Here is a 12893-nt window from a genome sequence, read left to right on the forward strand (position 1 = left end):
TGATAAGGAGTGATGCTAGGTGCAGTATGTGGGACGTGAATTTTCTAGCTTGTCTCCCCCTGCCTCCTCCAGCACTATCTACTGGACCGACTGGGGTAACACTCCCCGCATTGAATATTCCAACATGGATGGCTCTAATCGGCGCATCATTGCGGATACACACCTCTTCTGGCCCAATGGACTGACCATTGACTATGCAGGACATCGAATGTACTGGGTGGATGCCAAACATCATGTCATTGAGAGGGCTGACCTCGATGGGCGGAACAGGAAGGCTGTTATTAGCCAAGGTAGGTAACAGGACTAGGTATGGGCAGTGCTCTCTGCAGTAGAGAAGACAGTTGCACAGCGCTACTCTGAGTTTCAGAGATACTGGCTCCTGCTTCTATGTTTGTCTCCTTTCACTGTGGGATGAATTCTGCCACCGCTGAGGGGTGGGGTTTGCTACCCAGTCTTCGGTGGACAAGAAGGAAGATTGTCTGTTATGTTAGTGTAAGTTGGATTTGAGCAGGTTGCCTGTGGGAAGGTTCAAGGGGTGGTGAAAGAGCTTTCCCTTATCTCCTGCTAGCCTGAGTCCTGTTGGACCCGATTATATCCCTGGATTAAATGTCTGTTACAGGCCTCCCACACCCATTTGCTATCACCGTATTTGAGGACAGTTTATACTGGACAGACTGGCACACCAAGAGCATCAACAGCGCCAACAAATTCACAGGCAAGAACCAGGAGATCATCCGCAACAAGCTCCACTTTCCTATGGACATCCACACGCTGCATCCTCAGCGCCAGCCAGCAGGTAACTGCAGAGATGGTAGAGACCCATTTCAGCCGCTCCACCTGCTGCCACCCACCCTATAAAGCCGGGGGATGGCAAGCCTGAACCCAGCCCAGCGACACATCCACTGCCTCCTTCCAGAACTGCTGTGAAAATTGGTCCATCCGGCAGTTTGGTTGAGGTCCCTCAGCCCCGGTAACCTGGTGTTAGATGTTACCACAGCTCCCCCTGCTGACACCTGGGAGAGGAGGCTTGTCAGTAAGAAATACTTACGGCCTGTTTATGCAAGAACTGTTTTGGGAGGCAAAAAAAGTCATAAGTGAGCACTAGTAATGATTGACACGTCCCTTACTCCTCTTCAGTTGCTGTAATCTGCTCTAGAAGTGGACTGAGTTAAGTATTTTATTTTAAAATTGAGCCCTGGAAGTGGAGTTAGTGCTTTAGTTTCTGTGTTTCCTTATTAACCTCTGGGTAAACAAGTTGTCTTATCCATGTGGGTCTTGACACCTGAACTGGTGTTTTCCCTCTTTTCTCTGCTCTTTGCTTTATGTGTGGTTGTTTTTATCTTTGGCTACTTGAGCAGGGAGAAACCGTTGTGGGACCAACAATGGGGGCTGTACTCACCTCTGCCTGCCGAGCAGCAAGGATTACACCTGTGCCTGCCCCACGGGCTTCCGCAAGACCAGCAGCCATTCCTGCGCCCAGAGTAAGTGAGGTGGGACCACAGCCTGCATGCTCAGATATTCAGCGGGTGTCAGAGGGTTGGCAGTGGGGGTAAGGAGCAGCAGTTGCTTCCAAGGAGATACAGCTGGATAGACTGAGTTGGCAGTATCAAGGGCCCTGCCAGAGGATGCTTCACCTGTTTGATGCATTTCGCAGGTCTGCATTCCCATTGCCCTCACTAGGCTTGATGGGTGGGGATGCAGCAAACCTCCATCATTGGGTCCTTATTTCAGGACTGCTGTTTATGCCATGCTACCTGCACAGCTCATTGTTTCCCCAAAGCTCCCATAAGAGCTGTGTCAGTAATGAACAAAAAATTCAGTGCTCTTGATTGCCACAGTTTCTCTTGGTTTGCAACCACGTGGAAGAATTAGGCCATCTCCTAGATTCTCAATAGACAGCATAGCTATTTTATTTGGAGGGAGATCTGTGCCGTTCTTTGAAGAATATGGTTGACTTTGGTCCCTCAGCATAGGTTACCTCTGGGAGACAGGTCTCTACTACTCTGTTTCCCCCTGCCCAGCCCAGCTTCCACCTCCCCAGTGATATTTTGCTAGCAATAAAGTCTTGGGCTATGACCTGCCAGGGAGAGATGATGTAAGTGGTTAAGGTTGGATATAGCAGGGAATTGTCTGTGTCTATCACTGTGTTGTTGAACTTAGAGAAATTAAAAGAAGACCTTTCGACCTTTGATCAGGTCTTGACAAGTTCCTGCTTTTTGCCCGAAGGATGGACATCCGTCGGATCAGCTTTGACACAGATGACCTGTCAGATGATGTCATCCCCCTTGCTGATGTTCGCAGTGCTGTGGCTCTGGACTGGGACTCAAAGGACGACTATGTCTACTGGACAGATGTTAGCACTGACTCAATCAGCCGAGCAAAATGGGATGGATCAAGCCAGGAGGTATGGTGTTAACTATATGTGGAGGTCATCTAGTTAAGAAACTCCTTGAGCATCAGATTTTAAGCCCCCAGGGTACATTGGCTTTAAGGGCCTGCAGTTCATGCTGGATTTGTTGTTCATTAGCTTGCCTAGTTCTGGCTCTGAGGAGCCCTGAGATCACTGAACACTTCATACACGTTTGTTGTATATTCCCGCTTGTATGGAAAACCTTGAATTGAGACAGAAAGCATGCTGACTTGTGAGTTGTGGTCAGTTCCTTTGTTGTAGCCCTAAAATCTGAAAGGAAGAAGTATTAAATCCTCTGTTATGTACCACATTTGGAACAAGAGCCATGCTCCATGTGAATGCTTTTTGCACCTGCCCTATGTTGCCATAAATGAAGGGAACTGAGTTCAAAGTTTGGAGCTGCACTTTGAACAGATATGAAAAATAGATATTTCTCAGAATGTAAGATTTATTTCAACTTCTACATCCTTAAGTCTCTCTCTCACATGGCGTTGTTCTGCTTGGGCTTTTGCCTCTTGAAAGTTAACAGTCATGAATGGGTAGTGCATTAAGCAAGTGCTTTCTCTCTAAGGTCTAATCTTACTAAGGATTGTTTCCTTTTCTTTCTATGTAGGTTGTGGTGGATACCAGCCTGGAAAGTCCAGCTGGACTAGCAATTGACTGGGTCACCAACAAACTATACTGGACTGATGCAGGTACTGGGATCCTCTGCTTTACCTAGGTTTCTATCTTCCTAATTAGTCATGAACACTGAAAAACAGCTGATTCATTGTGTCTCATTACAAATTTGTCTGGTTTTGTCTAGCAAAGTTTCATCTTGTGTGCTTCTAAGTAGGAGCTGAGGTGAAATCCTTAGTGTAGTTCTCTCTGCAATATTCCCAGTATTAATTCTGTAGAAAGGTTTATAGAAGAAATCAAGCCCGACAGTTGTCTTGCTGCAGAGCTTGTGATTGTGTGTGTTTGTGTGTTTACATATCCCCAACAGTACATGGCAGGGTGCAGCAGATAGTATTTGGAAGATGTTCCCTGCTGGAGAGTCGTAGTTCAAAGAGATGTCAAGTCATTCTTTTCTAGCTGTTCTCTCATGCCCATGTAGGTACTTTGGGGGCTTATGAAGGGGCTCATTTACATTCCTACAGGACTCATCACCAGTGATGGCCACAGAGCTGACTTGAGAGAGGTGACACTTTGACCCATGTTTCTTACCTGTCTTCCAGCTATGAACAGAGATGGACGGAGGGAAAGACTGCATTGTTGTAGGGATGTTTTATGCCTTGGTTCTTGTGGTTCCAGTGGTCGCTGATCTCTCTCTTGTTCTCTCTTGACTTTTGTAGGAACAGATCGGATAGAGGTCTCCAACACAGATGGAACCATGAGAACTGTTTTAATCTGGGAGAACTTAGACCGACCTAGAGATATCGTGGTGGACCCAGTTGGAGGGTGAGAGACTTTTTTTTTTCTGGGATGATATGGCAATTCTTGTATGTCTAAAGGTCTTTGATTTTTGGCAACTGACTTTCTCTCTGGTGCCATTGTTCTACATTCTACCAAAGACTGAAATTATAGACCAGATTTCGGATGCTAGCGGAACAAGATAAGCAGGGGTGATTGTCTGCTGTGCTGTATAGCATACAGGAGCTGGCCATTGGTTTCATTTGTTTATCCTTGAGACATAATAACTAAAGATGTGGTACAAAAATACTGAGAATGAGGCCATCTAGATCTTTTCTATTTCACACCTATTGAATCTGTATTCAAGCTCTCTGCTTATCAACCAGAGTTCAATCAGAAGGATCTTCTCAGGTGAATTACTGCTAATCTCAAGCAAGCTGTAACTTTAATGGCCTCTTGGCTTCAAAGAACTGTGTCAAATTATTGAGGAATCAACTACACCATAGAAAGCAAACCTGAGTAGAGTAACTGAAAGAAATTGTTTCAGTCACAGATTTTGCTTCTGAATCATAAGACCTTGTGGAGCTGGGGATAGGGTGGATAGGAAGAAGTTTGCCAGGCATTGCTTTAGAAGCATTGAAGGTCTTGAATAAAAGTGTGCTGTTCTTTCCTTGAATTAGTTACTGGAAGACCAATGCAGCAAGAGTATAAAGGGCCAATGGTGGAGACTGGTAAATAATTGGTTAATTTTTAGACCTGGAACTATTAGCTTGCACTTTTTTCCTCCATCTTGTAATTAGACCAGCACTTGAGCAGTAGAAGTTATATAAATTTGAGTGTGATCTTAGGTACATTACAAAAAGCTAAGGCTGGACACAAGTACAATATTAGCCTAATGATGCTTTCTGCTAGGGCCTGAAGGCACCAGGCTCTCTTGTTTGTAACACAGCCTGGCCATAGTGGTGGTGAAGGAGTGTAGGCGTTCACTTGTGTCTGGGCTTGTGTTCAGGTTCATGTACTGGACCGACTGGGGAGCCAGCCCAAAAATTGAGCGTGCTGGTATGGATGCCTCAAATCGCTTGGTGATCATTTCCTCCAACCTGACATGGCCAAACGGCTTGGCCATTGACTATGAGTCACAGCGCTTGTACTGGGCAGATGCAGGCATGAAGACCATCGAGTATGCCAGTCTGGATGGAAGCAACAGGAAGGTAAGGAAGCCGTCTTTGAGGGGGGAGTCTGGGAGCCTGAGGTGTAAATCCTAGAGCACAGAGCGCTGATGGCCTCTGCCTCTCTTTCCAGTTGAAAGTGAAATGTCCAAATCAAGACGTGCTGAGCTGCATTCACTGGGAGAGAAGAGCTCCCTTTCCGTTGCAAACTGTGTGAGGGAACCTCCTTTTGAGGGCTGAGGTTGCCATATCACTCTCCTTTTGCTGTGACTGTACAATATGGTGTTGAGAGGGGGCAAGGGAAGCCTCTTCCCCTTAGTGACTTCTTAGTAATGTTTTTTCGGGGGGCTGGGGGTAATCTGACCAGGTGCTGATTGGGAGCAATCTGCCTCACCCCTTTGGACTTACTCTTTATGGCGAGAGAATCTACTGGACAGACTGGCAGGCCAAAAGCATCCAGAGCGCAGATAGAAGGACTGGGCAGGCTCGGGAAACGCTACAGGACAATCTGGAGAATCTTATGGATATTCATGTTTTCCACCGGCACAGGCCACCAGGTACAGAGCTCGCCCCAAGCCATGCTGAGCTGAGAGCTTGCTCAGGTTCTGGTATGTGGCACAGCTCTCCTGCAAGGAGCTGACCATCTGTCAGCCCTCCATGCGTTAAGTCTCTGGGTGGAATATGAGAGCATGAGAATAACTCTCAGCTTGGTATTTAAGGGCATTCTAGAATGCATTTCTGTAGCTGATGCATCCCTTTTTTGTGCCTGTGCTACTGGTTTATGGATTTCTCATCCTCTTTCCTATAGTACATACAGCGTGTGAAGTTAACAATGGAGGCTGCAGTCACCTGTGCCTTTTGGCACCTCTTCCGAAAGGTTACAGCTGTACCTGTCCTACTGGGATCAACCTGCAATCTGATGGCAAGACCTGCTCACCTGGTGAGTCCTCTCTGTTAGGCTTCTCATTGCAGTTTTGTATCACAGCAACATTTTGTTCCTGTCTTGTTAGAGAACAAAATTCACTTTTATCTGCTTTACCCCTTGAAAAAAAATTTCATGCCTCTACCTTCAATTTGAGTGAGAATTACTATGAAGAAGCTTACTGATAACTGGACTGATGCAGAGGAAATTTTTCTTGAAATTATGTTGGTCAACTAAACCAGATGTCACATTTTTCCCCATGCTTTTGCCCTAATCTTGAGGTGGATTCATTTTTAACGACAAGGTGCTATATTGTTTAATAGGTCTGTACAGACTTCTCCCATGGACCCTTTGTGCGGATTGTGGAAGGCACTCAGCTTCAGACCGTGACACATCCACTTTTTCTCCTTAGCAGGAAAAAACTGACTCCTAGTTCCCAGTTCCCACACATATTAGCAGAAGTAACCCTTCTATGAGTGCACTCCTTTTCATCTTGAATGTAAAAAAGCTTTCAATAACATTCAGTAAAGCTTTTGTACCCAGACTCCCCATAAGATCTGTCTGAGACTTCCCCACTGAAGTGGATGTAACCTCCAGAATGTTCACTAAATTTTACCTGCTGCTGACTGAACTTGTTTCTCCCTAATATCTGTCCATTTTCAACCCTCTGCAGGAATGACGAGCTTTCTGATCTTCGCCAGAAGGACTGACATCCGAATGGTCTCTCTGGATATTCCCTACTTTGCAGATGTTGTTGTCTCTGTAAATGTCACCATGAAGAACACCATTGCAATTGGAGTGGATCCTCGTGAAGGTCTGAACTTTTTAGTGTATCCAACTGTCTGTTTGAAAGGCAACAAGTGACTTCATATGAAAATGTCTGAGTAAAAATCCAGATCTTACTAGAGGTTGTGAATTTGGGTAGTGGTGGTTTGGTGTTTGTGGGTTTTTGGTTTTTTGATATGTGTGTGCTGTTTTTTTGTTGTTGATTGGTTAGTTGGTTTTAGTATGTGCTGCAAATATTCCTTTCCAGTCAAGAGAAACTTACCTGCTATATTGATAGAGGTTCCCATGCATTTCTGATTTAAGAAAGCTTTCCTCCTGGTGCTGAAGCCTTTTACAGCAGTAGAACTGAGACTTTGGCTGTTTGTGTATACTAAACATCTGATGCTGTGCTGGCTGCAAACTCACTGTTGTACAGTAAGGTAGATTATCTGATTGCTGTCCTCTGGCATGTTTTGAGAAATCAAATATGGGACAATATGGGACTCTATAACTACTAGCTGGTAATATGTTATGTGTTCTTTGGCTTTGAGCAAAGGTCAGAGTATCAGTGCTCCTACATATTTTGGACTGGAACGAGATAATTTGTGCTGATTTATAACTCTAGCTTAATAGTCCAGTGCTGCTCTTAGTCCTGTGCAGTCAGATCTGTTTTGAAAGGAGTAGCTGGTAGTCAGAGACCTGGATCTGTTTTTTAAGGATTTCACTGTTTGGTTCAGAAAATTGTAGAATAGTCTGGTTGGAAGGGACTTTCAAAGGTCATCTAGTCCAACCCCCCTGTAATGAGCAGGGACATCTTCAGCTAGATCAGGTTGCTCAGAGCCCCGTCCAGCTTGGCCTTGAATGTTTCCATCTACCACCTCTCTGGGCAACCTGTGCCAGTGTTTCAACACCCTCATTGTAAAAAATTTCTTCCTCATGTCTAGCCTGAATCTCCCCTCTTTTACTTTAAAACCATTACTCCTTGTTGTATCACAGCAGTCGCTACTAAAAAAGTCTGTCCCCATCTTTCTTACAGGCCCCTTTTAAGTACTGAAAGGCTGCAATAGGGTCTCCCCGGAGCCTTCTCTTCTCCAGGCTGAACAAACCCAACTCTCTCAGCCTTTCCTCACAGGAGAGATGTTCCATCTCCGATCATTTTCATGGCCCTTTCAGGCTTTGGTTTGGGCTTTTTTTTAAGTTTCTCTTTCTTCTACCACCCAGGAAAGGTTTACTGGTCAGACAGCACACTGCGGAAGATCAGCCGGGCTGCCCTTGATGGCTCACAATTTGAGGACATCATCACTACAGGTAAGAGAGATTTTGGCTTGTGAGCCTCTCACCTCCATGCAGCATGAGAAGCGAGATTCTCTGATACCCTGGGAGAATAAGTTTTTGGGAGAAGGGCAAGCGAAGCCTAAAGTAACTGCCTGTTGAGGTGTAAAGGGGAATACAGGAAGTTCCTGACTAAGCTGGGAGGATGAGCGGTGACCAATACACCTTTCTGTTTTCTCAGGTCTGTTGACTACAGATGGGCTGGCTGTGGATGCTATTGGCAGAAAGATATATTGGACAGATACAGGAACAAACCGGATTGAAGTGGGCAACCTTGATGGCTCCATGAGGAAAGTCTTGGTCTGGCAGAACCTGGACAGCCCTCGGGCAATAGCTTTGTACCACGAGATGGGGTTAGTGTTGTCAAGAGGCTATCTAGGAGTTAGAACAGGACTTCTGACCTCTGTTTCCATAATACTTGCTGTTTTTTCCTCAGGTATATGTACTGGACAGACTGGGGTGAGAATGCGAAGCTGGAGCGCGCTGGGATGGATGGCTCTGGACGTGTGGTGTTGATCAGCAACAACCTGGGCTGGCCTAATGGACTGGCAGTGGATAAGGCTGGGTCCCAGCTGCTCTGGGCTGACGCACACACTGAGGTCTGATTCTGTCCTTCAGCATTGTTTGTCATTGGGTCTTTGGTAGCCTGAGGCTGTTTTGAAGCTCTTGAGCTCAAAAGAGCAAGGGGAACATAAGCTTCTATTAGAGTGTGGGCTATGGGGAGAGTGGACTTGAATAATGTCACTTGCTTAGACTCTGTTTCCCACTTGACATAGTAATTGCTGGCGAGAGAATCAGTGTTTTGAGTATGGGACTGATGTTTACTTCTTTCTTTAGCGGATTGAGGCTGCAGATCTCAATGGTGCTAACCGCCACACCCTGCTATCTCCAGTGCAACATCCTTATGGCCTCACTTTGCTGGACTCCTACATCTACTGGACTGACTGGCAAACTCGCAGCATTCACAGGGCTGACAAGGATACTGGGGCCAATGTAATCTTGGTGAGGACAAACCTACCTGGCCTCATGGACATTCAGGCTGTTGATAGGACACGGCCTCTGGGTGAGTTGCTAGGCTGCTCGCAAATTGGGATGTCTGTGGTGATGAGGGGCCATTCAGACCTGTCACTGAAAAGAGTTCTTTGGTGTAGAGCATGAGTGATAGAGGAACTTCTCAAAAATTATGTCTTCTTTTCTTCTTCCCTCTTGTTTAGCTGTTTTTGCACTTCTCCCTGTTTACCCAGCTCCGTAGGTCTGGTGTTTGTCTGTTACTGCATTTTGATCCCCTTCATTCCATTTCCTTTACTGGATTGCACTGACAACCTCATTCTCATACACAACAGAGCCACTTTCTTAGGAGGACTGAATGAGTCATGCCCAATTAGGCTCCACCAGAGTCTACTGGCATTGGCACTAATTCCTCTTAAGCTAGTTGCTGGAACCTTATTTCAAGTTCTAGTTACTTTTTTCACCAACCATTGCAGGCCTTGTCTTCCTGTCTGCCACTTCATCTACAAAATCTCTGCTTCTTTAGTTGTTTTTAATATATCATGCTCTTCAACAATTCTGTGCTAGAGTCAGATTCCTTACGTTATTCTTTGTGGATACTATACGACCCCATCTTGCCTCCTTGCTCTTCAGCGGGAGTTGTTGTGCTGTGCTGTATTTTGGTGGAATTTCCCCAGTTCATACGTCTGCAGAAAACTCTGTGCTGCTTCTCCTGTGGCTACTAACAGCATAACATCACTGTTGACAGTACAAGTTCATGATATAACTTAAAGCTAACCAAAACTGTAGCTGTCTGGGGTTGCGTTTTTGGGGCTTTTTTTTGGTTGTGTTTTTGTGCAGATTGTGGGTTTTTACAATTATAAAAAAAAAATTATGACCCTAATATGTCAGGCACTTTCAGCAGGCTTCTCTGATGCTTTTGTTTACTTGCCACTGTGTGCAGCTAAGTTGAAACAGAAGCTTCTTTGTAAGCCTGGCCTCTGGTGCATTGTCACGCTGCTTCCCCACAGGGTTGGATCTTTCTGTCAGCATTACCATTTGCAATAATAATAAAGCTAAACTGCAGTTGTGTGTATCTATCAGCACTTGGCTGTTCCTTTTTCTGTGGGAAAATTATGATAAGCAAGGAATGCAGGTCAAGATTTTGCACTTAATGATCCCTCTTCTTCTGTGCCTTGCTGTTCTCCATGCCCAACCATGCACCCACCACAAATCTTGGATGGCAGGGAGGCAGTGTCTGTATGAAGGGCTGTAGATTCCCACCAGGGCTGGGATGGTGAGGATGAACTCAGCTGCTAGCAAGTTGTGCGTGTATGTAGCCTTTAAAATAAAGCTTTGTTCTGTTGGGACCACACTGATCCTTCATCTATGGTTTCCCTATTTCTAAAGGCTTCAATAAATGTGGATTTCGTAATGGTGGCTGCTCCCACCTTTGCTTGCCTCACCCCACTGGCTTCTCCTGTGCCTGCCCCACTGGCATCCAGCTGAAGAGAGACGAGCAGACATGTGACTCTTCTCCAGAAACCTACCTACTCTTCTCTAGCCGTGCTTCCATCCGTCGTATCTCATTGGACACCAGTGACCACACAGATGTACACATACCTGTCCCTGAGCTGAACAACGTCATTTCTCTGGACTATGATAGTGTGGATGGCAAGATTTACTACACAGATGTATTTCTTGATGTCATCAGGTGGGTGCCAGTCATCTGCTTGGTCAGTGCCCAGGTAATCCAGCTACTTGTGCTGGTTGCGCCGTGGTGAGCTGGGGAGTGTGCCACTAAGTTGGGGAGACTGAGATGCTGGCAATACACTGCTACTTACACCTTATCTTTGGTACACAGCGTCATGTGTATTGCTGAACTAAATGCTGACAGTGTGTTTAGCCTGCTGGAGAGTGTAGAGAAAAAGATATTAGGGAGGTAGCATTATGGTGGTTGACGGGGATCACATATGGAGGTGTGAAGGCTTTCTGGAAGCTACCTGTCCCTCACTGCCGTTTGTCATTGATTTCCATCCAGGCGGTCTGATCTGAATGGCAGCAACATGGAAACTGTCATTGGTCAGGGTCTGAAGACCACAGATGGCCTGGCAGTAGACTGGGTTGCCAGGAACCTCTACTGGACAGACACAGGACGCAATACCATAGAGGTAGCTAGACTGGATGGAAGCTGCAGGAAAGTGCTGATCAACAACAGCCTGGATGAGCCCCGAGCCATTGCTGTCTTTCCCAAGAAGGGGTAAGTACGGGGTATTGGTGGGGGTGGGAGAAGGGCTGTGCAGAGGCAGATTGGAAGAGGAGGTTTGTGGGAGGAAAAGGAGATGTGCCATGTGAGTCTGCAGGTACAAGCAAGGGGCTGACTCTAAATGACAAACGTAATCAGGCAGACAGTGGATTTGAAGGTTGGGCAGAGAGCTGGGAGAAGCAAGCTGCAGACCACATGATCTTTTTGGAACTTGAAGAATCTGGCAGTTAAATTCATAACTAAAGCTAAACAAAACGTCCTTTTCTTCTTATACTTGCCTTTTATCTCTTCAGATACCTCTTCTGGACAGATTGGGGTCACATTGCTAAAATTGAACGGGCAAACTTGGATGGCTCTGAACGTAAAATCCTGATTAACACTGACCTAGGATGGCCAAATGGATTGACTTTGGATTATGACACCAGGAGGTCAGTGAAAGATTTTCTTATACTTGCCTAGGGTTAAGGGATGTAATTAATTTTTATGCCTTCTTAGCTTGGTTTATTGGAGTAGGGTTGTGGGGTTTGGTGTTGTGCTTTTTTTTTTTCTCTGATCCATCTTGGCTAGCACATTATTAGAAAGGAAAGAGGGATTGTATAGATGGAAGCTGACATCTTTCCCTATTCCTCCAGAATTTACTGGGTGGATGCACATCTTGATCGCATAGAGAGTTGTGATCTCAATGGGAAGCTGCGGCAAGTGTTGGTCAGCCAGGTGTCACATCCCTTTGCTCTGACACAGGTAAGAAGATTTTTGTGCTGCCATCATTCTCCCTGACATGCTGATGAGCATGGGACAGGGAAATCTTACAGTCTGGGGAAACAAAGATGGCTGAGGGGATAGTACTTAACTCTTCTGTGGAGCTAGTGAAGAAAGTTTGTCTGAACTCCCGTGGGGTGTGGACAGTCATCTGCTGTATGACAAGAGGGGAGGGGGTTGAAAAGGCCTTTGTTTGGGGCCTTCTGCCACTGGGGATGTGTTTTATGGGTATCCTGTGTCTACATGGCTAAACATGCTAATGGCTGTGCTTTTTCTTTGCTGGGTCCCTGAGCAGCAGGATAGATGGATATACTGGACTGACTGGCAAACCAAATCTATCCAGAGAGTGGACAAATACTCTGGGCGGAACAAAGAGACAGTCCTGGCCAACGTTGAGGGACTGATGGATATCATTGTGGTTTCACCTCAGAGACAGACAGGTAAATAGGAGGACCTTGATTCAGGCAAATGCTAATTGGAGACAAAAAGCACTCTGGAACCACTGTACTACTACAGATGTCAAGCAAGATTGGCACCCTTTCTTGTACTCACATTGTTAATGCACCTTCCTTTGGCACATTACTTGTCTGCCTGTGACAATTCAGTTAAGTAGATTTTGATGGTGTTCTGTTACAGCTTCGATTAACAAACATCACTCCCTGTGGTGTTCATTTGACATTGTGTTAAATCGGAAGAATGTGAGCTTTTTTTTTTTTAATCTGTTGAGCTGTGTTGACTAGCCTCTTGTCTAATGATTTCCAGTGCCTTCCTTTCAAGATTGCTCTAATCCTACCAGTGTCTGGCTATTGTCATCACTTTCTTAGCAGTTAGATGAAGGGCATGTGCTGGAGTTCTAGGCAGTGTCTCTGGCTGAGCTGGAAGAAAAGTTGT

The 12893-nt window shown here is 45.6% G+C and overlaps 1 protein-coding gene across 4 annotated transcripts in view; it reads left to right on the plus strand.

Annotated features, from left to right (window-relative positions):
* Positions 1–12893, plus strand: part of LRP4 (LDL receptor related protein 4) — an 83960-nt gene that overhangs the window by 62893 nt on the left and 8174 nt on the right. For 3 of the 4 annotated variants that reach the window (XM_065838472.2, XM_071809134.1, XM_071809135.1), the window contains 19 exons: positions 73–290; positions 620–796; positions 1356–1481; positions 2196–2404; positions 3024–3105; positions 3745–3850; positions 4812–5013; positions 5339–5528; positions 5780–5911; positions 6567–6707; positions 7880–7966; positions 8172–8343; positions 8427–8589; positions 8828–9053; positions 10388–10691; positions 11019–11237; positions 11537–11671; positions 11876–11984; positions 12298–12442. In XM_065838472.2, coding sequence (XP_065694544.1) covers positions 73–290; positions 620–796; positions 1356–1481; positions 2196–2404; positions 3024–3105; positions 3745–3850; positions 4812–5013; positions 5339–5528; positions 5780–5911; positions 6567–6707; positions 7880–7966; positions 8172–8343; positions 8427–8589; positions 8828–9053; positions 10388–10691; positions 11019–11237; positions 11537–11671; positions 11876–11984; positions 12298–12442 — 3143 coding nt within the window. The remainder of the gene's footprint in view (positions 1–72; positions 291–619; positions 797–1355; positions 1482–2195; positions 2405–3023; positions 3106–3744; positions 3851–4811; positions 5014–5338; positions 5529–5779; positions 5912–6566; positions 6708–7879; positions 7967–8171; positions 8344–8426; positions 8590–8827; positions 9054–10387; positions 10692–11018; positions 11238–11536; positions 11672–11875; positions 11985–12297; positions 12443–12893) is intronic. The other variant, XM_065838473.2, reaches the window with a different exon arrangement.

This window comes from Patagioenas fasciata, chromosome 5 (assembly GCF_037038585.1).
Source record: "Patagioenas fasciata isolate bPatFas1 chromosome 5, bPatFas1.hap1, whole genome shotgun sequence".
Classification (NCBI taxonomy): domain Eukaryota; kingdom Metazoa; phylum Chordata; class Aves; order Columbiformes; family Columbidae; genus Patagioenas; species Patagioenas fasciata.